The sequence below is a fragment of the Bidens hawaiensis genome, unplaced genomic scaffold (genome assembly GCF_021521415.1).
Source record: "Bidens hawaiensis isolate Kalapana, Puna unplaced genomic scaffold, B.hawaiensis_p1.1 tig00021038_1, whole genome shotgun sequence".
Lineage (NCBI taxonomy): Eukaryota > Viridiplantae > Streptophyta > Magnoliopsida > Asterales > Asteraceae > Bidens > Bidens hawaiensis.
This window is the reverse complement of record NW_027493256.1, coordinates 80403-104430: the sequence shown is the minus strand read 5'-3', so window position 1 is coordinate 104430 and position 24028 is coordinate 80403. Positions and strand designations below refer to the sequence as shown.

The window sequence follows — 24028 nt, the reverse complement described above, 5'->3', positions numbered from 1 at the left end:
ATGGTCCGAGTATACTTGATGAGTTAATAGAATATCTCTAAGTTATTTCGAGTAAGGTTCTGCTCAAGTAAGGTATGTACTCCCGAGTACGCCTTATCAATAAGTTGTTCAACTGACAATGAGCCAAACAGGACCATAGAAGAACAAGGTTGCTCGTAAGGATTTGTCGGGCAAAGTTTGATAAGTCCAAGAAGATTGAAGTTTACTCGGTGAATATTTTACTTGGTAAAATATTCTTTATGTAAAGTCTACCCGGAAACTGATTCCGAGTACACTTCTATGTTTACCAAGTCTGAAGGAAGGCCGAATACACTGCGTACTCGGAGACTGAAGTTTAATGAAAAAGCCTACCCGGAAGACTTGTTTTACACTTAGTTTTATTTTTGAATATGTAATTTGAATATGTATTATCGGATAGGGTTTCTAGAAGGAATGACAGCTGTCTTAGGTTGGCAGGCCTATAAATAGAATAATTAGGGCACGCCGCCAAAGGGACGAGAGAGAGATACACTAGAAAACTCTAAATCGATTATCCTTTGTATGATTAACATTATATAAATGGAAATCTTTTTAGTGAATCAGGTGTGTGCCTTTTGTCCTTGAATATTCATTGCAACCGTATGTTTGTTATTGATTCCGCCTTTAACAAACGGTCATCTTTCTAAATATAGTAACCCGTCATTAACTCTCTTGTCAATACGATTAATTTTGTGTGAGTTATGACATGATTGATTAAAGATCCGAGCCAAATCAACCCTCAGGATTGGGACCTGACAAAATATCATTATTTCGTTTTTCCGGTAAGACACATTTAAATTATCCGGTTATAAATTATAATTATAATCTTCCATAATATCAAAGTTATAACAAAACTTTATTATTTCAGATTATTTACCTGATTGATTTACGGAATATTTCAGTTTACCTTCTAAATCTAAACCTGAGATACCATGGTTATTATCATTATATTGTTTTTTCCGGTAAGACATTCAATTTTTCTGGTTATAAATTAAATATCAAATTTTACATAATAAAAATATTAATATTCTACTTAAATTTCAGGTTAATGTCCCGACTGATACAAGCTAATTTCATGGATTGAGCATTATTTTAGAAGAGGTATTTTTTTATATTGATGTATATTTCTTTTTTGAATATTCAGTTATATTCATTATTTGTAGATAAAATAATATATTGATGTATATTGGAGATACTTTGATATATATATTTTTTTCCGGCGTGTCTTAATATACATAAATTACACATTTAAGTATCCAATTAATACAATTTATTGAGTTTGACCATCCTTATTTGTTAAAATAACTAACAAGGATAGTCAAACTCAATAAATTGTATTAATGGTTTTAATAAAATTTAATTAACATATTTAAACTCCTTTTGAATTTGGAAATTGACCAATCTTTCAACAAAGTTTTAAAGGTTTTAATACTCTCCATAATTTTAAACTCATTTCAAAATCTTTCCATAAATTTTTTAAGTTTTCAAATTAACCTTCATTTATGTAATTTTTTCTAAATTAATTAGTCATATTAGTAAAATTAGAACCGATTTGATTTTAATTTTTGTGATTTGGCATTAACTAGAATAAGTTATCATTTTAATATTAAAATAATAACCGTGTTTTTTTAAAACACAATATTCAAATTGACATAATTTCTAATCATCAATACTTAATATATCATAAATTAAATAACTTTTTTATCATCATTTATACATATTATTCGACACATATGATTTATTGAATATGTCATGGGTGAATATATATATATATATATATATATATATATACGCGTGTGTGTTATATACATTTTAATGAATTGTAAATGTCAGATAATATAATATTATTTATATAAGGTATCACATTGTTGTTTTACTTAATAGAATCCAACATACAAAGATAAATAAAGAGGATAATTTAAACATATACCATAAAACAAAAATGTATGATTTGGGATTCCACACTGATGTTTAAGTTGAAGCATGTAATTTCTTCAACGAATTATTAATATACATTTCACTTTTTTTTTAAATTAAATTAGTCACATATTAATTTCTTATTGTTATTATTTATAGTAGATTCAATTGATTATGGGATTCCACACCCAAAACATAATTTTGTTTTTATATTCACCGTTTTAAATTTGGTTATATATGTTCAAATTTTTTTTTTTTTGAATTTGTGTTCCTAATATTTTTACAATTAAATTGTTCTTACATTTGCAGTCAAGCAGGTCCAAAGGATTCACAATACAAAGTTGATTATTCATTTCAAAGTTTATATTCTTAGGATAAAGGAGCCGAAGGTTGTGGGAGATACATTGGAGATTTTTTTTAGGTTGTATATCAAAATGTGATAAATAAAAAATATTTATTTAAACAATTCTGAAATTCGAATTCTTGACCATTTATACACTTATACAGTTGGACTTTGACCATATATTTTAAAAACCGAATTTTAATAGGTTAATCATTTGACTGAATTTGACTATTTTTATTGATATGATTTGACTCTAATTTTGGTAAATATGTACATTATTATAATTTTAATAATACTAATGATTTATTTTCATTTCTATTTATACATTTGTTCTCATTGTTCTTATCACTTTACATATTGATTTACACTGTTGGACTTTGACTATATTTTAAAAAACTGAATTTGAATAAATTAGTCATTTAAATTCAAAACATATATGTATATTTTATGTTTTCTAAAATTCTCGCCCATGTGTTACACGGGTCACTCATTAGGTTATTTAATTCAAAAGTGGATATTTTTTCAAGATGGTAATTTACTAACTATATATATATTTTTTTTAATTTGACCTTTTTAGAAAGAATTCTAATTTTGCAGCTAAGCAAGTTCAAAAAACTCACAATACAAAGTTGATCATTCATTTCAAATTTCATATTGCATCAAGGAGATGGAGGGTGTGAGTTATAGTTTACTTTTAATTCGTAGTTTGCTAATTGTTCATTTGTGTTATTAGATTATAGATATATTTTGGAATATTGTTAGTTCAAATACTAGCTGGATTATTATGGATTTGGAACTATGCCCCGGGTTTGAAAAAAATAAGTATATTTTTTTTACAAATTCTTATGTTATTGTTTTTATATTTTCAACCGTATGTAACACGGGCTCAAGTTATAAAATGGATTTGAAACCATGGACTCGTGCTGCAAGTTATAAAATATTTTAACTTTTCATGTATCTTTGTTAGTCTTTGTATGTTTTTGTATTTGATTCAAATAAGTTATGATATCTTATAATTCATGTAAAATAATCATTTATTTATAAGTACAACATTTGCATTTCATTAAATTTATATGATGTTACATATATATTATGTTTTTAAATATGTTCCACCGTATGTAACACGGGTACTATCCTAACTTATGTTTAATATGTGTGTTTGTTAATATGATAGTGAAAAAACATTATGGTTTTGATGACCAGTTTGTTACATTTTTTTTAAAAGCATCTGAATTTTAAGATTGTGGTTATATACTTATGTTAAAATTTATGTTTTTCTAAAATGTTTTTGTGAAATTTTATGATTGTCTATATTTATATGGTAACTGTTACATTCACACATTTTGTTTTTAGTTTTATGTAATCCTCTAGATATTAATGTTAATATAAACTCATTATGACGTACATTAACATTTTAATTTATACTTAATTTAAGTTTAATAGTTAATCAGGTTGCATGGTTTGTTTTGTTTTTCAGGTTCTAAAGCAAATTGTTTTTGTTTTTGGATAAAAATTTTGAAGTTCATGCTAGGATAATACGATTTAAACATCTCCATGACCTTGCTAATATAGACAAGTTTGTGTAACTATTAGCGTTTTATGTAGACAATCTTACTCTTTAATATTGTTGTTAGGCCATCTTAATGTTAAATATTTGTTTTCTCTAATATGTTATTTATGAAATTTTATGGTTGTCAATATTGATTTTGTTATTTATATGTTAGTATTTATTAAACCTGTTGTTATGTTAGGTTTATATTTTATTTAATCTGCTATTGTTTTGTATAAATTTTCAAGTGTCTTAGGAAAATGGATTTTCTTTTGGTATATTTTTTTATGATGTTCATGATGGTTTAATATCAATTAACATTATTAGTTATTTTGTTAATGTGTTTTGGTTGTTCGGTTTAAATTAACTTCTTGTAATTTTGAAGTTTTAATATAAAGATAATTTAAATCTATAACGTTTTGGTACGAATCATTGAAGAAGTATTATGTTTATTTAAATTGATGTTTAACTTGATTATGTTTAGTGACATGTTGTTCCACCCGCGTGTTGCGCGGGTCTATACCCTTGTTCCACATTCAGTTATCTCACAATCTCGCTCACTTTCATATCATATTAGGGCGTCAGTATAATCCGTTCGAAAGAAGCTTAGTATATGAATCCAAAAAGCTCTGCCTGAACAAGGTAAAATTTTGTGCCGTCGTGTAAAGTTTCTAATATCGTGATTATCGTTATGATTATCGGTCTATACTAATCTTGATATACTAAATTGTGTTTTAATGTATTCTTAATACCAAGAAGCCCTTTGTCTATAAAATTAAAATTTCAAGATGAGATGTTCGAATTTTTGTACAACTTACATTTGCGTAAGATAACTAGTTTTCAATACTATGAGGATACTTTTGAAAACTTATTAAACTCATGACAGACAATCCAAATGTTTTTTAAATATTTTCAAAAGGTTTTAATTACGTTACAGTGATTAAGTCTATGTAGACTTACAGGATGGCTACCACTAGTAATATAGGGTTTTGTATACAAGACTTGCCTAATGGGCTATTACACGTTACTTATTGGACAAGTGTTAGCTGATAAGTAATATGACTACAGTCACAAATACAGTGGAGTGACAAGTACCTTTCGGTAATTTGTAACAGTCTGGTTTAAAAACATCTTAATGCTGTAATTGTAGAAAATGTCTTTTATAAATGAATGTACTCGCCAGTATTTTCTGTTGATCAAATATTTTTATACATGTTTCAGGTGACTTGTTAGAGACACAAGACATGAATGCAGGCCTTCATCTCAAATAAGTGGCTTTTCACCAGAATAAAGAAATATGTTTTGTGAGTTAGGGTTTATCCCTATAAAACTTATGTTTGTATAACTATGAGTTTTATTCTCAACTTATAAAATAAAAATCATGGTGTTTTTAGATAACTTTTTCCTAAGTAAAATCCTAATGAAATTTTCTTTGCTAATTAATTTAATAATTAACATCGATACCACCATTCATATTCACGGCACCCCTCCCGGGGTATATGATCAGGGGTTGTGACAGGAAGTCGTCATTGCATTGCCTTATCCTCATTATTATGATCATACGTACGTCGCCTGTGTAGACTTGATCGAATATAGTGTCATGAACGAAAAGACACATTTATTTATTGGTTTTGAACTTATCGACGAATCTAGTGACATGTTGAAAAAACACATCTACTTGTCTATGTAAACTGATACTATTCACATGTCGCAATGAATTGTTTTATTTCTCAATATTTGTTACTATATCAAACTGTGATTATTCACTCAAAATGTGTTGTTTACATATTATTGATACGCATATTTCAGGTTATTTGAAGTGAAGAATTTGGATTGAAATTCAGGATAATATTTATTTCAGGATAATTAATAAATATGGACCAATTGTTGTACTTTCTTTATTTTGAATACATCGTGTGCTTTTACTATGAATGAATAAATTTATATATTGATAAATATATATTATTTTAGTGTCTTTGAGCTATGATGGAAATATTGTCACGCCCCGACATGTTCAGCCGCAAGAAGGGATGTGAAAAAATTTATGTAGCTGATCTCCATCTACCTCACCCTACCTACACACGATGAGCCATGTCAATATCTATTTTATATCGACCTGGACAAACGATCCTAGATACTCGAACTTCATTACCTAGGGAACCCAATGGTCTTCACTGGTGATATGGACCTCCTAATCATCGTTTACCACACCAAAGTCATAAATGGCCTTCATAGCTTCAATAAACGTTAAATTGAACAATAGAACTGTCCAAATTCTCGATGATATGATACCACACTTTATATACTACAATCTAAGGTAGAAAATAACATGAATTTAATTATATTTTTAATTGCCCTTTGATACGTCGATTAGATAACTCGAAATTAAATTATATATATATTTATATATGTATTATAATAAATAAAAAGTTAATGTGGTGCAGTCACACCACATCCCTCTACACTAGGCTCCGCCAATGATTTAGCCCTGGGATCTCTCTTTGTTTATAAAATAATTGAAATGACAAATTTATTGGTGATGAAGAATATTTTCTATATGCTGAATAACTAAATCTTTATTTGACTACGATACAAAAGTTAATGATATAGCTAACCAACTAACATTAAAATTAACCAACTAATGATGATTATAAAAAAATAAAAGAAAAATTAAAAAAAATTGGTACATTTGACTGGCCTTTCAAAAAAAAATTTTACAGCAGTATTATTATAGCATCAGAATTATTATAGCATATAAAAGGAAACTTGGTTGACATGTTAAAGACAATGTCTTCATAAATAACCTTGAACTTCTTTAATGATACATGTAAATTGACAACAAAGTATTAGATGTTATGACATGATGTATTTGGCTCTCAGCCATACAAACCTCATTCAACTATTACAATTTTTTTTTCGTTATGACGAACTTAATCACCTTGTTTGGTATAGCATAATAAGATGCTTAGTACCTATATTATGCTAAAACTTAATCAATATTGGGTAAGTCAATGGAAGACGTCTAGAACACCAAATAAACAAGTGGAATTTGTTTAATAATTTAATGAGATTCATCTGTCAACATCCACATTTTTAATAAATGCCATGATTGGGTCATTACTATTATAGCTAATATCTTTTGCGCAATATGTGAATACTTCCAATTAATTATCTTGCGGCATTATTGAATTGACAAAAATTGTAAGCCAAATATGAGACATGCAAAAGAAGAATAGCATCTATTCCATGGTCAGTAAAAAATGAAACAAAATTAATTAAGCTTTGGATGCCCAGTAAAATGTCAACTGTCTCTATGTACAGCACATGTAGCCTTCACATGGTATCCATTTTCCGTGATTAATTCATTCCATCTTCACATTGTATATATAGAGAGATGGATATAAGTATTGAACCCCAACTGCATCAACACAAAAAACCTTAATAGAGTTTGCCAACCTCAGCACAGGAAAAAAATGGCTTCTACTCTTCCTTCAACCGAAAATATTCATCACTTCCGCTCAATGAGTTTGCCAACCTTAGCACATCCAAGCACAATTCAGGCTGAAGAAGAGATATGTGAGTTCAGAAAATGGGAGGCATCCACATCATCTGTTGTGAGTGCTGATAATATATGTGGCGCGCTAGTGAGGTTGCAAGGATTATACGAATGTGTCGACAGTCTTCTCAGTTTGCCATTGACACAACAAGCACTTACTCATAGCCAATACACGAACCTGGTGAACGCGTTGCTCGACAAATCGATCAGCCTTATGGACATTTGTGAGTCCACAAGAGACTTGGTGTCACAGGCCAAAGAAAACGCTAGAGATATTCAATCCGCAGTGAGAAGGAAGAAAGGAGATGTAAGCATAGCCACGTCCTTCATGAAGAACCTCAAGAAAGACACCAAAAAGGCTATTTCATCTTTGAAGCAAATTGATGAAAAAATTGGAGGCATGCCTCCTGTAGATCTAGATCACCATGTTTTGCAAGTTATTAAAGTGGTAAGGGATGTGGGTGTCGTGAGGTCTTCAGTTTACCGGTCTCTCTTGTTGTTCTTGTCTGGATCTGTTGCAAAGACAAAGGGGACAAGGTGGTCTATAGTTTCCAAAATGATCAACAAAGGAGGTGCGGCCGCAGAGGAGAAAAACCAAGTTCAAGTTTATAATGGGGATCTAGAGTCCCTATTTGAAGAAATGGAGAATGGTTTGGAGTGCATATTTAGAAGTTTGATCAAAACAAGGGCTTCTCTTCTAAACATTCTTCCTCCTAAACATATTCTCAACTTGCTCAGCAATGTTACAATGGATCAAGCTTGATTACAAGGATTGTGAGTCACATATAATAAATTATTATGGCTGATTTCACTAGAAATAGCATGGTCTTCATGAAACTCAATGTTCTGGGTACATGTCTATCCACTCGTTTTCGTGTACTGTGTTTCAATCTGATTATGAAATAAAGTTGAAGTGTGTTTTCCATGTTAATGTGATCTGTAACTATGTATGTTTGAAGCGTTACTCTTGAATAAGGTTAATAATATGGTTTATCTGAGACAACCAATAATCTCCTCCCAAGGACACAAGATAAAGGAGAAGAATGAGAAAATAAATTTCTTTTCTTATTATTAAAAAGTTAAATGGTATTTAAAAGAAACAAGAATTCAATATAAACAAGGAAACATAATTAAAGTAGGAAACATTTTATAATTTTATAATAACTTGCAAATAATGAAGTAAGATTACTGATATCTTTTAATGGATCCAACTATATCTTTTAATCTTCAAAATCTTGGCATCGGGCCATTTTGGTATTTAGATCGTATCAGTTACCTAGTGATGTTTTTAATTAATCAAGTTAAAATGAATGTTAATTACATATATTAGGTGTATTTACTAAGAACTATCATCCAAGATTTATGTTTGTGAAATGAATTATGTGAGCATTTGGAGAAAGATCACGTGGAATACAAAGAGATCGTCGTTCACGTTAGGAATGTGTTTGTTAAATGAGATAGTATGTTGGATTGTTTATCATCATATACTTTCGAAATTAAAGAAGTACCTATAACTCAAGACATCGAGAAAATATACATTCATAAAATCAATTGGTTCAATCGTGAAAAAAGTTAAATTCATTCGAAATTATTGTATTATATGTTCTATATAAAACATGAAATAAATGGTGTCGGTTGAACCCAACACTATCTATTTAGCTCCATAATGGATATCACAAGCAACCCAACCATAGTTCGACATTTATTCTCTTTAACAAAAATCTAAATAAGGTTTGGAATTAATTCCAGTAATGGTACGATGTGTTTGGTTTGCCAATAAAGGAACGGGAATTTTTATTTGAATTAAAGGGTTTCACCTTCGTTTATGCTAGTGACGAAATTGAACAATGAACGTTTAAGGATTTATAAAAAAAATGTTTCCCGTTCATTCCATTCACTATGGAAATCATTAATTATTATACAATTATGCGGAATCAATTGTATAATGAAACGGAAATCGAACTCAACATGATTATCAAATTAGAACAATAGAGATCGTCAACACAATAAAAGGATTAGGGTTCTTATTTACAATCAAGAATGTAGTTAAAATCTGAAAGGAATTGAAGAATGATTACAGAAAATAGGAGAATCGAAAACTAATTACCAACCCTAACTTTAACTGCTATATAGATAAACGAACAAGTAACAAACACTTGAAACTGTGTTACAGAATCTACCCTCCAAGTTTAAGAAACTTTGCAAGAAGCACACAATCTTTCATTATAAACTTATTACATCTTTGCCAAGTTGATAGACTCAACCCCTGAACTCTTTAACAAACTTGGTAACTTTGAAATGAATTAACTAACTGTATGCAAGCCATATTCCAAAAATCTCCACCCCTTGCATCAGTTAAAAATACCAACTTTCAACATATCTAAGAAGGTCATAAACCCATAACCACCTAAAATGTTAGCAAACATATCATAAGAATTATCTTTTGACAAAATAGCCTCTACCTTGACGTCCTAGAACTGACAATTTCTCTAATGAAATTAAGTTTTAAATTCATATGCTTTGTTATTTTATCAAACATCTAATTATTGGAAGGATGTATGGCACCTTGATTGTCACACATAACAACTGTATCAATCTCATTAACACCAAGACCAGAGACAAGACCTTTTAGCCAAATAGCTTCTTTGACTTCTTTTGTTATTGCCACATATTCTGCTTCTGTGGATAACAAGACGGAAATATGCTGTAATGTTGACTTCCAGCTGACCAATGCATCAAATACTTTAAATTTCACACTGCCTTTGCATGTGAAACATTTTCCATTTATTCCGTTTCCTCTTCACTCTTATGACAATCATCATTTGAAACTTTATAATGTAAAGCCAAACGAGTAACCACACACCTACTATTTTCCATTGAGGATTTATGTGAAACGTTCTCACTATATAACCTTTGAGACATAAATAATTTCTTATTGACCCTATATCTAGAAATTTCCTTATCTAAATCTTTTCTTTCCTAGCCCAAATATTTCATGTTAAATTCATGCATTAACATATCTTTAACATCTTGTATGTCTATAAAAGTAAATAGACTAAATTACCCCCGCTATAATCCATATAATACACATAGTTGTCAGTTACTCATGTTGAATCCTTGTTATATCATGTGATCATTAAATTTTCAATACCACTATCTAGGAGACTGTTTCAAGCCATATAAGGATTTTTTCAAAAGCCATACCTTTTCATCTTGACCTGATACTTCATAACCAGTTGGTTGTTTCATATATATATTTTTTTATCAAGATTTCCATACAAGAATGATGTTTTGACTTCTAACTGTTCCAAACCAAAATCACCTATTTCTGTTATTGGCAATATTAACCTTATGGATGTGTGCGTAACCATTGGGCAAAATATTTCACGATATTCAACCCCAAGCTTCTAAGTGAAACCTTTTGTCATTAACCTAACTGTTGGGTCAAATGGAATGATTGAAATCTTCTCAATATCCCTAGATTTGGCCAAGTATGGAATCCGAGCAAACTTACGCCCTTCTAGCATGAAAAACACTTCCTCGAGCAAAATATCCTACCCAAGCAGTTTAGAACTTCAAAAAATCTTCTAAGTTTTGAGTTCGAGCAAACTCCACTTCGTCGAGCAATGATGGTTCTTGTATCAAACATGGTTTGCGATAGAGTAAACTTGTGAAGATTCTTTGCTTAAACTAAGTTCCCGAGCAACTTAGTGCACTGAGCGAGGTTTTTAATAAAGAATACTCAAAAGCATGCTGGTAGGGAGTTAATGGATTTCTACTATGTGTTACTCCCATCATGATTCAGTCTCGAGCAAGCCTACATTACCTGAGTATACTTGGTTTTTTGGAATAAACCTAAGTTAAGATTGAAAAGATTCAAGCAAGAACTTGTGCCTGTGAAAATGAAGCTTGCTTTAGAGGATTATTTGTACGTTCTAAACATTCTAAGTGTTGGTATGATCGAAGTAAAGTCCCGAGAACACTCAAATATTACAAGGTGAAAGGAGCCATTCTCGTAATGAAGTATTCTGCTCGAAGATCTTTTACACTTGTATTTTATTATATTTTAACTAATCATTGGGGTTTCTAGAGGGAATGTCAGGTGGCCTATAAATAGAATGTAATGTCACATTATTGGGACCCCTCTGACCTGACCTCTCTGAACACTTTTCACCTGAGTAATTTATTGAATTCTGAGCCAACATTCCTTTTTACCCTAAGTTTTCTGTGTATCTTATTGAATATTCAATTAATGCAAATGGAAATCTTTTGAGTTTAATGATATTTTGTTAATTTTTGTTTTAGCATCTTACTATTTGTGGTTGATTCCATCGGCTACTCTTAGTGGTGTTCAAAATTTTGTGTTTCGTGTTTGTTTATTGTTTTCCACCATTTGTTGATTGCACGAAATTAAAGTAGTCCTGACCATTTGAGCTGCTAAATAATGTTCTGGCTCTAGATCTATGAAGGTTAAGTTGAAATTGTTGAAAAAAAAGATGATAACGTTAGCTGAGCACTGTTTCATTAATTGGTGACGCCACTCTAGTTGTTCTGTTTATTTTTTCTTTATATCTTCAAATTTTGAGGTTGAAAAGTGTTCTAATCTTAGTTCTACATTCTGTTTGCTTTTTATTTTGTCTAGATCCTTCTTTATATCAATTTTTAAAACCTATTTGGCTCAAATTTGACTTGTTCAAGCACGATCTACAAGTTTTTGAACAAATTTCTTTGATATTATGAATTTTCAGAAGATTTAAGTTTAACTTTTGTTATCAAAATTAAAAGCCAAAAAATAGAAAATTATAGTGTAAGTTTTTGTCAAAAATTCACAAAAAATCAAACAAGATGGATTTAGATGAATACATGTCTACTAACAAGATTCCTAGATTAAAAGGACAAGCCAACTACATCAAATGGAAATCCTTGTTCCAGGAATCTGTGATATACGATGATCTTGATGGCTGGCAATCTATTAAAGAAGGGCCTTATACACCTTAGGTAGGTCAAGCTTCTAATCAAGCAGTAGAGATAACTATGAGAAGAAGAGATGAGAAGGCTTTATCAATGTTAAAATTGGAGTTGGGAAATACTCACAAGTTTTCAACATCATACTACAATAAGGAAATGTATGATGTTGAGATTGACATGTTTGAGGGAAATATTTAATTTAAAGAGATCAAGCAGGATATGTTGAAACAATAGATTGATAGGTTTATATTTAGACAGGTGAGAGGCTTAGCTCTGTACTCTAGAGATTTATAGCTATTGTTTATGAGATAAGAACCACTAATATGCAAATCACAGACAATGATCTCAATAATAAATTTCTTTCTTCAATGTTTGGGAAATGGTACATTACATCCATATTTATTAAAGAAATGGTACATTTTGTATCTATAAAATTGGATGCTGTTATAGCCTTTATGCAAGCAGCTGAAATTGAAATGATTGGCAACCACATGATCAAGGAAGACGAAACCAGTTTTCCGGTGGAAAATGTTGTTATTACACCAATTAGCAGCATGAGTCTAAGGCCTCAATAGCAAATTCCGATTATAGAAGAACCAGCTGAACTTGTTTATTCGCCAAAGATAATCCCTATAACATATGCTTCTTATCTAAGTCAACAAAGTCAACCAAGGTTTAATGTGAAAATGATTGAATATGTGGATACAACTTCAGTAGCAAGTGGTCCAGCACCATTAGTTTCAAGTCTTGCACCACAAAGTAGTGAATATCAAGCCTTATTCTCCATGTTCACTAAGTCCTACAATGCATTTATTGCCAAAAACATAATTCACACAAGTGTTAATCAAGAAGACCTTGAAGATATAGATTGTGATGATCTAGAAGACATGGACATCAAGTGGCAGGCAACAATGTTAGCCTTAAGATCCAACATATTCTATAACAAGACTGGTGGAACAAGCTTTGCTGGTCCCAATGACAAGACTAGGTTTGACAAATAAAAGGCAATATGCTATGATTGTCAATAACCAGGCCATTATGCAAGAGAGTATAACCTTCCAAGATAACAACCAGGCCATTATGCAAGATAGTGTAGCCTTCCAATTCAATTTAATAAACAAGGACAGGTGAATCAGAATCATTTTTACCAAAATCAGAACCAAACAAATTTTAATGCTAAGAGAAATCAACCTCATTAACAAAACTAAAACCCTATCACAAAAACAGATAAAATCAAAACAACTGCCAACAATCACAAAACCAACCATTTAATCAACAAAAACTTCAACCAAGAGTCCAGATCAATAATCAAGTTCCCCCAAATCAAGCTCAACAAAGAAATAACCAATTACAACTTAATGCTAAGAACCATCATCCAAGAAACCAAGGTAATGTGGTGGTTTAACATGAACCTCAAGATGGTGATTTAGACTGGAGAAACCATGAAAAAGCTATTGCTAGAGCAAAGGTGACATTAATGGAAGAAATCAATAGTGAGTTTGAATCTTCATCATCAAAGGTATCTTCTAAATCTTCACTTTCTGATTTATTATTAACAAATGATGAAATGAAGAGAGAGAGAGAATGGTACTCTACAAGCTGAGATTGGAAAGAAAAACATAATTATTTATGTGTGTGAGGAGAGCGAGAAAACATATGAACAAAAAATTAGGAATGCAGAAGAATACTGTACTTAAAGAATGAGGTTGCAACAGAGATATAGAGTGGAGATTGATGGGTTGAAGAAGATATATTCAGATGAGAAGTTAAAATATACTGAGTTGGAAGTTCAAAATAGTTTATGAAAAATCTAGTTGCTACTTGAAACATTGTTGGAAGAATGAAGGAAGTTAAACTAGAAGACAAAGTTAAAAGTGTCCCTCCTCCTTTTAATGATAATTATTCTTTAAAAATTGACAAAGAACAAATAGAAGAGTATCTTAATCAATTTAGAAATATATTTGAAGAGAAGAAACAATTTGTAAAAAAAAATATGATGTTGGTACACATTTATGCATCTTGATCTTTGTTTAATGTATTTGGTCTTTATGTAAAGTATAAGGGGGTGGGGGTGGGGGGGGGGTATTTTGGTAATTGTATAAAGACACATTCGCTAATGTATGACTCATTCGTTAGAGTAACTATGAGTCCCCGTATGTTTATTCGTGTTCATTCATTAGACTTGTTAATGCATGTTAACAAAGAATGTGCTTATACGTTAGTATAACGTATAGGAGTCAACCCATGATAGTGAATGATGCTTACTTATTATGGCTTTTTAACGAATGTGGCCATTATCTATAAATACCATGTAAAGTATAGAAGTTAAAAAGTCAGTTCTTATTATTATCATTTGAGTACTATTACGCTGTCTAATTGTTCTCTCAACACACACAGTGCACACGGTTGACGTAATCAAGCTTCATCGTAATCATATATGAGAATACTTTAGATCTGATCAATCACGATGATCAGATTAGATCTAATACCTTATACGGATCTAGTTTATGATATGCTATTAATTAGTTATATATATACATATTTATATTAGTGTTTATAATATGTGTCTTAGTAATAGATTAATGAAGAATTAAGCAGGAGAGATTTGGATAGAGATTTGATACTGTTAAACTCAAAACTTAAATTATCAGGGTATAAATACCCTATATATAGACAAAAGGAAAGCATAACGAATCTTTGATTCGTTATGCACCCATTCGTCAACATTCCATGACGAATGGGAACATACATAACGAACTAACAGTTCATTAGTTTAACATCCTTAACGAATGAGCTTTATATATAACGAATTGGCTATTTCGTTAAACATCCTTAACGAATTAGCTATACTTTAACGAACTAACATAAACTACATAAATGCCCTTAACAATAAAATATTAATAAATACAAATGATAATTACAAAGAATCGAGACAACAAAACCGTGCACTAACAAACACCCCCTCGACTTGAGCTCTTTGTCTTTAATTTACTTGAAGCGCTTTTACTGCCAATCACGACAACTATGAATCCAGAACTCGTGACATACATGTACGACACACTGGAACTGCATAGCTCGGTAATAGTCTTCCTGGCGCTCAATCAAAATCTTGTTCACCACCAGCACGTCATTGTTTGTTTCTGATAAGTTAACAAGCCACATTGGGTCAATAACTCTAATAAAATTAGTCTTCAAGCATTTACCAAGAACAATGATGGCCTCACCGGTAAGATTGTCGTAGTACCTACGATTAAACATTAGGTGAAGACCCTGCGGGAATGTCTTCACCGGTACGTACTTCATCCTCTTCGGTGGTCTTACCTTTAGCACGAGCTTCCTCCATCCCGTACGTGGATCAATATCGTCAATACAATTACAGATCGGAATCTGTGGCTTAAAGAATTTAAACCCGCGGTATACTTCAAATAGAAAATGTTGATGAAACCATTCTTCTCGACTATCTCCACTGCGGTTAATGAAAGGTCGATTTGCGAGGGTACGAACATCCCAACGCGGTAATGAGAGAACGTCAGTGATGTTCTGATAATACTGAACACCGTTCTCCCATTTGACGATACAGACCTTAAGCTCGGAATCATAAAGCTAGGAAATGATATCACCTTTCACAGTCGACACGACTTTGAAGGTTGTCTTCTGATTAGATTTAGCGCGTGCGATAGCATCCTGCTTCTGTTCTTTATCAACATTCCTGTATACCTCAATAATTTTACGAGCCCGTTTGCTCCGGTACTCAAACCCCAACCCTGAATATCAGCAACTGTTGGATCAGGATTCTAATCAAACTTCTTGCATTTATTCTTTGATATCTTTTCCAAATGGTCTTCAGCAGCTTCGGCGTTTTCTTCATTAAAGGTTGGAATACCCTCATCAACATTGGATCATTGATAAAGATCGGAGTATTCCTCTGCTGTCACATCTTCAATCTCTATCTCCTCATCTTCATAAAAAACGACGTATTCATCTAAGGAATCATCGGATCTTGTAAGACTTCCTCGTCATTTACCATCTCCATATAGTCCTCGGCTTCCAGAGCATCGAGTTCATCATCGTTCAGACCCAACAATAAAGCAATCTGTTGACATGTTAGGGACAGATCGACGAACTGCCCTTCTTCAATACCATCAAGGTTGGTAGACTCATGATGTGCTGCGTGCGTGCGGCTAAATATGAAAGGATGGAATGATTTGATTTTACACAAGATCGTGTTTTAAATTTATAAAAGTGATTTCTTCAAAGACTAAACACACACAAAATAGGAAAGTATACCTATCGTATATGTAGAATAGTATTGGTAAGAACCAAGTATCGATCTGTGGACACAAATGTTTCTATAATAAATCGTTGTTTTACTTTAATCGGATGTTTTAATCATTTTGAGGTTAATTTTTGAACTTTTTATAAAATATAAATACTTATATATATAATATAGGTGACCAAGAAGAGAGATTCTAAACAAGTTGTTCAAATATGCGAAGGTTACCATCTAAGATCAAGAATCCACTCCATTTTAGCATTGATAATTAATGTTCAAACATGTGGTAAACTTGCGGTAGCAATATATGATAGATAGCTCCTTAAGCCTTAAGTGAGCATTTTTGGCACTAAGGAGATAGCTTGCGCATTTTAAAGTCCATCCTTTCCTAATGTTATGCCATCTCAATGATGTCAATTTAAGTTGGCAAGTAGTTTTGTAAAGTAGAAAGATTAGGATTGACTTCGATTTCTCAAATACCAATTCTAACAACTTCGGGTGGTTGTAGTTAACTCACATAACCTCCCCTTGGTTGATTTATGTAGGTTATAATTACACATTCCATTGACATATGATTTCTTTAACTAGCATGATATCCTAGGCAAAGCCATTTTCGGATTACCAAGACTTAGAGAAATACATCATAACTTATATCTCATCATTTCTAAGTACAATATAAGGATCCGTGTTTCAATAATGTATCAAAGTATTTCTATCTTTCAAGAACATGAATCGATCATGAACGATTGCCAATAGAATTGGTAACCACCAACTTTGAATTAGTGATTTAAGATGGTGAAACATTTCTCATCAAAAGATAATTGTAATATAACCATGTACTTTACTAGACTACACCACATGTTTTATATAATTATCAAGTAAAACAAAGCTTCTTCATAGATTTTAGTAGGTAAAAGGAGTTTAGCTCATAATGAGCATGATGATAAACATTAAGATGAATGATGATAACAAACACATGATTAAACTTGGAATGATCTAACCTAATGTAGATGAATCTTCCTTCTTAATGATGGTGATGATGGATGATGATGATAGTTGATGGTGATGACCTCCAAGCATTCAAAATCTTCACTAAATCTTCTATGTGAGTGTTAGTGTGTGTTTTTATAAGAGAGAACCTAATAGAATTCTTTTCCAGGCACACTCTTCAAATGGCACAAGAGCTTCTATTTATAGGCTGTCTGGAGGTAGAAGCACGGCCCTGTGCTTTATTAAGAATGGCCTCGTGTCTACGTGTCCCAGTTGCATATTGTCAGATCGTACATGATGACTCACCACAGCCCCGGGCTTCCTGAGGCACGAACCCGTGCTTTTTAGTGACATGTGCTAATTCTTTTTGTCGTTTCTGAAAGGTAAGCACGGCCCTGTGCTTAGGTAGGCATGCCCCCGTGTTATATTATGACATGTGCCAAATTCGTTTTTTCTTTTTCTAGAAGGAGACCACGGCCCCGTGTCTAGTTGTTCGCTATTTTGTCTTTTCTTGTATATTTTTGTCTTTTATGATAGGTAAGCACGACCCCGTGCTTTCAGAAGCATGGCCCCGTGTTTCCAGAAGCACAGCCCCATGCTTTCAGAAGCACAACCCCATGCTTTCTGAAGCACAACCCCATGTTTCGTTGTTTTCTTGGGTTTTCTTTGGTTTTTCTTCGGTTTTTCATTCGTTTCTTTGTTTGAGGCTTGGATTCACCTGAAAATACATATTAACATGATAAGTAGTTATTTTAAGAATTTTATACGATAGAAGTTGCAGTTTTTAGAGATTATTTGATGCTAAAAAGATGTATATTTTTATATACATCAAACATCCCCACACTTGAACCTTGCTTTCCCTCAAGCAAGCTACTTATAAATATTCTCTAAAAATAGCAAGTTAGGACTATAGCTTAAACATCCCAAATGGGAACAAAGTATCCAACCTTAAATCATAGAAATATATGTAGTGATATATAAAAAGGTGATTTGTTTTTATGAGCTTCTGTTTATGCAAAACGTCACGTTCTCACAATGTTCACTCACACTCGGTTTTATATCTGATCATACATGTGATGTATGTATGTGAACACTCTTAGCCAAAATGTGACTTGTGATAAATAAGCTTGTAACATGTTCAAATCTCCACGTTTGTGAAGGGTTGCATAGATCAGAAGGTAATATGTGTTGGTTTTGTATGAGTAGGGATTTGGTATTTTGTGGTGGTTCAAGGTTTTAGGTTAATGAGGATGAGGATACTTTTTTTTAGTGACTTTTTTAAGGTCAGATCGACAAGACCAGTTTTGTCAAGGATGTGGATCAGTTCTTCCTCAATCTTGTTTTGAACATAACTTCCAACTCTAATGGATCGTTCGGCTTTGAGCCCAATAGCCCCCACCCTCATTAGTTCGGTATATTCATGCTGAGACTGAGTTTAACTTTTTCTACATCTTCCTTTGTGAGACCAGTTTCCGCAACCTAAGCATAGTTCGTGTCTTTTTGCTTTTCTTTTCATTGCGCTTTTGGAAACTCCACAAAATGGTGGCCTTTGTTCGTCTTTGCGCCACTTTTTTTTCACCTCATTGCTAAAGAAAAGGATTCTCTACCTAAGTTATGGAGGCAACCTAGGTTTTGCTAAATGTATGCAGCAAAGGAAATTGAAATCGAGCGAATGCATTTCCAGTTCTTTTGGGCCTGCCGGTAAAAGACCAGTGTCATAATTTACCGGTGAGATGGATAAAGTGGTAAGGTTTTTGGGTTTTGTAATTTGGGGAATGGTTTGAGAGGATTGTGACAATATTACCTTCTTCCTTATACAACATTTCGTGTGGTCTTGAAATGAATAATTGCCACAAGTTCTAAATCACACGAAACATATGACTCACTCAATACCTCCGAAAAAATATTTATATGGAGGTTTATCTCACAGTAACGGGGGGATTGGGTATAAAGGCCATACTTTGCATAAATTTGTTCTCATTATTACAAAACTTCTTTTTACTTTTTCACTTTTTTTGTTATAGTAGATTTCTAGTTGGTTATTTACAAAACAAATTTCTTGAATTTTCATTTGGTTTTGTTATAAATATAGTCTTTATTTGCTACAAAAAATTTGTTATTAGAGAATCTTATAATTAGTTGAGCAAGCAATTGGTCAATTAATTCCCTTCCCCACACTTGAATCTCACATTGTCCTCAATGTGAAAAGTTTCATAAAAAGATTAGTAATAAGATTCATATGAAGTATGGATGGTAAAATGGAAAGGAACTTCCCTACGGGTCAATGAAATTTCGACAGAGCGTCCCCTGTTTTTCGTCCGTTTTCCTGTAGTGTACCTAAATAATAAAAACTGAATACAACCAAAGACATCCAAATCATAATAATACTGAAACTATTTATTATTTATTTATTTATTTATTTTTATTTTTGTTTCTATTTACAATGCCTAGTTTAATCAGGGTCTTGGCCAGACCCTACTTCCAAAATGTTCATTGATCTGGGTGGAGGATTAGTACCTCCGAGACGGTCTCGAATGGTCCATCGATGTATGGTTTCAATCGATGTCCATTAACTTTGAACTTCTGGCATTCAGAATTTGAGATCTCGACTGTCCCATAGTCAAAAATTGATTCAACTATGTGTGGAACTATCCAACGAGATTTCAACTTTCCTGGGAAAAGACGTAAACGTGTGTTATATAACAATACACGATCGCACCTTGAAATTTCTTGTTTCCTTTTAAACGAGTGTCGTGTAAACGTTTAGTCTTTTCTTTGTAAGACCAGGAATTTTCATATGCCAGTGCTCTTAGTTCTTCGAGCTCGTGAATTTGATCTTCTCAGTTTTTACCGACGGACATTAGATCAAAATTTACTGCTCTCAGAGCCAAATACGCTTTGTGTTTTAGTTTTACGGGTAGATGACATGCCTTCCCATAAACAAGTTTGAAAGGTGTTGTTCCTATGGAGGTTTTGTAAGCCGTCCGGAGGGCCCACAAAACGTCATCTAATTTTTCTGCCCAATTCTTGCGATTCATCCCTATGGTTCTTTCTAAAATCCTTTTGATTCCTCGTTTTGAGACCTCTACCTACCCACTAGTTTGAGGGTGATATGGTGATACCAGTCGGTGGTGAACTCCATATCGTGCTAAAACTTTGTCCATTAAAGCATTGTAGAAGTGGGTACCTCTGTCGCTGATTACGGCTTTCGGAGTACCAAATCGTGAATATAACTTTTTCAGAAATCTTACTACAACCCGAGCATCATTAGTGGGAAGAGCTTGAGCTTCTACCCATTTTGACACATAGTCGACTGCTACTAGGATGTACTTATTTCCGAATGAGTTAGGAAAAGGGCCCATGAAATCTATTCCCCATACATCAAATATCTCACAAAATTGAATGCCTTTTTGATCCATCTCATTCTTGGCTGAGATGTTCCCGGCTCTTTGACAAGCATCGCATTCTTGGATCAAAGCATGTGTGTCTTTATATATGGTGGGCCAGAAGAATCCTGCATCAAACACTCTTCTGACCGTAGTGGCGGTACCGGGGTGCTGACCAGTTGGTCCTTCATAACAGTGTTTGAGAATATCTAGGGCTTCCTTTCCTGCTACACACCTACGAATAACCTGATCTGCAGCTATCCTAAACAAGTACGGATCTTCCCAGAAGTAGAACTTAAGGTCGGAGAAGAATTTCTTCCGCTGTTTATGAGTGAGCCCTTCTCTTAGGGTTCTACAAGCCAGATAGTTTGAGAAGTCGGAAAACCAAGGACTCTCATCCCTTTCCTGCATGACTGCATGGATATGCATTAGAATTTCGTGTGGAAAATTATCATTGATAATTTCTTTGTGAAGTTCTTCTGAAGCTGGGCATTCTAAGCGTGAAAGATAGTCTGCGGCTACATTCTCTGCTCCTCTCTTGTCCTTGACTTCTATATCGAATTTTTGGAGTAGTAGAATCCATCTGATAAGTCTGGGTTTCGCATCCTGCATGTTGAAGAGGTAACGTATGGCAGCATGGTCGGTGTAAACTATGGTTTTGGAAAGAACTAGGTAGGATCTAAATTTTTCAAAGGCAAAGACTACTACTAGTAACTATTTCTCTCTTGTGGTATAATTTTCTTGTGCATCGTTAAGACTTTTACTGGCATAGTAAATTGGGTGAAAATTTTTTTCCTTGCGTTGTCCGAGTACGGCTCCAACTGCAAAGTCACTTGCATCGCACATGATTTCGAATGGAAGGGTCCAATCGGGTGTTGTCATGATTGGTGCGTTGACAATTTTTTCTTTTAATATGTTGAATGATTCAACACATTCTTTAGAGAAGATGAATGGTGCGTCTTTCTCTAAAAGTTTGGTCATGGTTCTAGAAATTTTGGAAAAGTCTTTTATGAAACGGTGGTAGAATCCTGCATGACCTATAAAGCTTCTAATGGCTCTGACTGAAGTTGGTGGTGGAAGTTTGGATATGGTTTCTATTTTGGCCCTATCAACTTCTAGTCCAGCTTGGGATATCTTGTGACCAAGAACAATGCCCTCTTTGACCATAAAGTGGCATTTTTCCCAGTTGAGTACTAAATTCACTTCTTCACACTTAGCCAACATTTTGTCTAGGTTTTTCAGACAATGATCGAAGGAGTCTCCAAAGACTGAGAAGTCATCCATGAAAACTTCCATAGAGTGCTCGATCATTTCATAAAAGATGGCCACCATGCAACGTTGGAAGGTGGCCGGAGCATTACATAGTCCAAATGGCATTCTTCGATAGGTGAAGGTTCCATACGGACATGTAAAGGTTGTTTTCTCCTGATCCTCAGGAGCAATGGGAATTTAGAAATATCCGGAAAATCCGTCAAGAAAACAGTAGAACATTTTTCTAGATAGTCGCTCAAGCATTTGATCGATGAAAGGAAGTGGAAAATGATCTTTTCTTGTGGCGTCATTAAGCTTCCAGTAGTCAATGCAAACTCGCCAGCCTGTGATGGTCTTCATTGGTATTAGCTCGTCCTTCTCGTTCATTACAACCGTCATTCCTCCCTTCTTGGGTACTACTTGGACTGAACTGACCCAAGGTGAATATGAGATTGGGTAGATTAATCCGGCATCCATTAGTTTGATTACTTCCTTCTTCACTACATCTTGCATGTTGGGATTGAGACGTCTTTGATGTTGGACCACGGGTTTGTATTCTTCCTCCATGAGAATTTTGTGAGTACAAAAGGAGGGACTGATGCCCTTGATATCCCTGATCTTCCATGCGATGGCCTTCTTATGGTTTTTGAGAACCTTAAGAAGTTCGTCTTTCTCTTCTTTGGAAATATGAGATGAAATAATTACTGGGAGTTGAGAATTTTTTTCTAAAAAGGCGTATTCGAGATGATTTGGTAGTTCTTTTATTTCTAAGGCTGGTGGTTCTTCGATTGATGGTTTTGATTTTTCATTACATTCAGTGATTTCATATATTACTTTTGACGCTTCCTGATAATTATTCACAGTATTGAGATGATAGTTTTCTAAAATGGGTTTGGTAATAGTGTCAGTTAAGATTTGTGTTTCTAATGAGGTATTAATGGAAGATTTCCGCACATAGCAACTCACGATAGAATCGATGATGTCAACACAGTATAATGTGTCATCGTGTTGTTGCGGATATTGCACAAATTTTCCTATGTCAAAAGTGATTGCTTCATCATTGACCCTGAGAGTGAGTTTTCCAGTGCAAACATCAATAATAGCCTTTGCGGTGGCTAAAAAGGGTCTTCCTAAAATCAGAGGTACACTTTTGTCTTCCTCCATATCTAGAATCACAAAATCTACTAGGAAAACAAACTTGTCAATTTTGACAAGCATGTTTTTAACAATGCCCCGAGGATATTTAATGGATCGGTCAGCTAACTGAATGCTCATGCATGTGGGCTTTGGTTCTCCTATCCCTAATTTAGCTAAAACCGCATAAGGCATTAAATTAATACTAGCTCCTAGTTCAGCCAGGGCATTGCTAACAGACAAATTTCCTATGAGACAAGGGTTAGTAAAACTCTCTGGATCGTGTCATTTTTTGTGGCAGCTTGCTTTGGAGGACAGCTAAGCATTCTTTACTCAAGGTGACGTGCGAGAGTTCCTCCAGCTTCCTTTTGTTTGTTAGCACTTCTTTGAGAAACTTGGCATATTTTGGCATTTGAGCGATGGCTTCGATAAAAGGGATGTTGATGTGGAGTTGTTTGAAGTGTTCTAAAAACTTCCCGTACTGAGCTTCCAATCTCTCCTGTTTCAGCCGTCCAGGGTATGGAATAGGTGGAGTATAAGTTCGGACTGGCTCCTTGGGTTGTACGGTGCCCGTTGGGATCAGTCTCTCCTGTGTTTTATCAGGGGGTTCCTTTTCCGTAACTGGTTCTGAAGTTGGTGAGAC

At 33.4% G+C, this 24028-nt stretch overlaps 1 protein-coding gene across 1 annotated transcript; it reads left to right on the top strand.

Annotated features, from left to right (window-relative positions):
* Positions 1 to 7300: 7300 nt before the first annotated feature.
* Positions 7301 to 8146, top strand: LOC143562597 (uncharacterized). Its single transcript, XM_077050356.1, has one exon. It carries the CDS (start codon positions 7301 to 7303, stop codon positions 8144 to 8146), a length of 846 nt encoding a protein of 281 aa, XP_076906471.1.
* Positions 8147 to 24028: the final 15882 nt, after the last annotated feature.

What these genes read in the sequence shown, in the direction of transcription:
- LOC143562597 (XM_077050356.1), top strand. Translation starts at nt 7,301, where the DNA reads ATGGCTTCTACTCTTCCTTCAACCGAAAATATTCATCACTTCCGCTCA.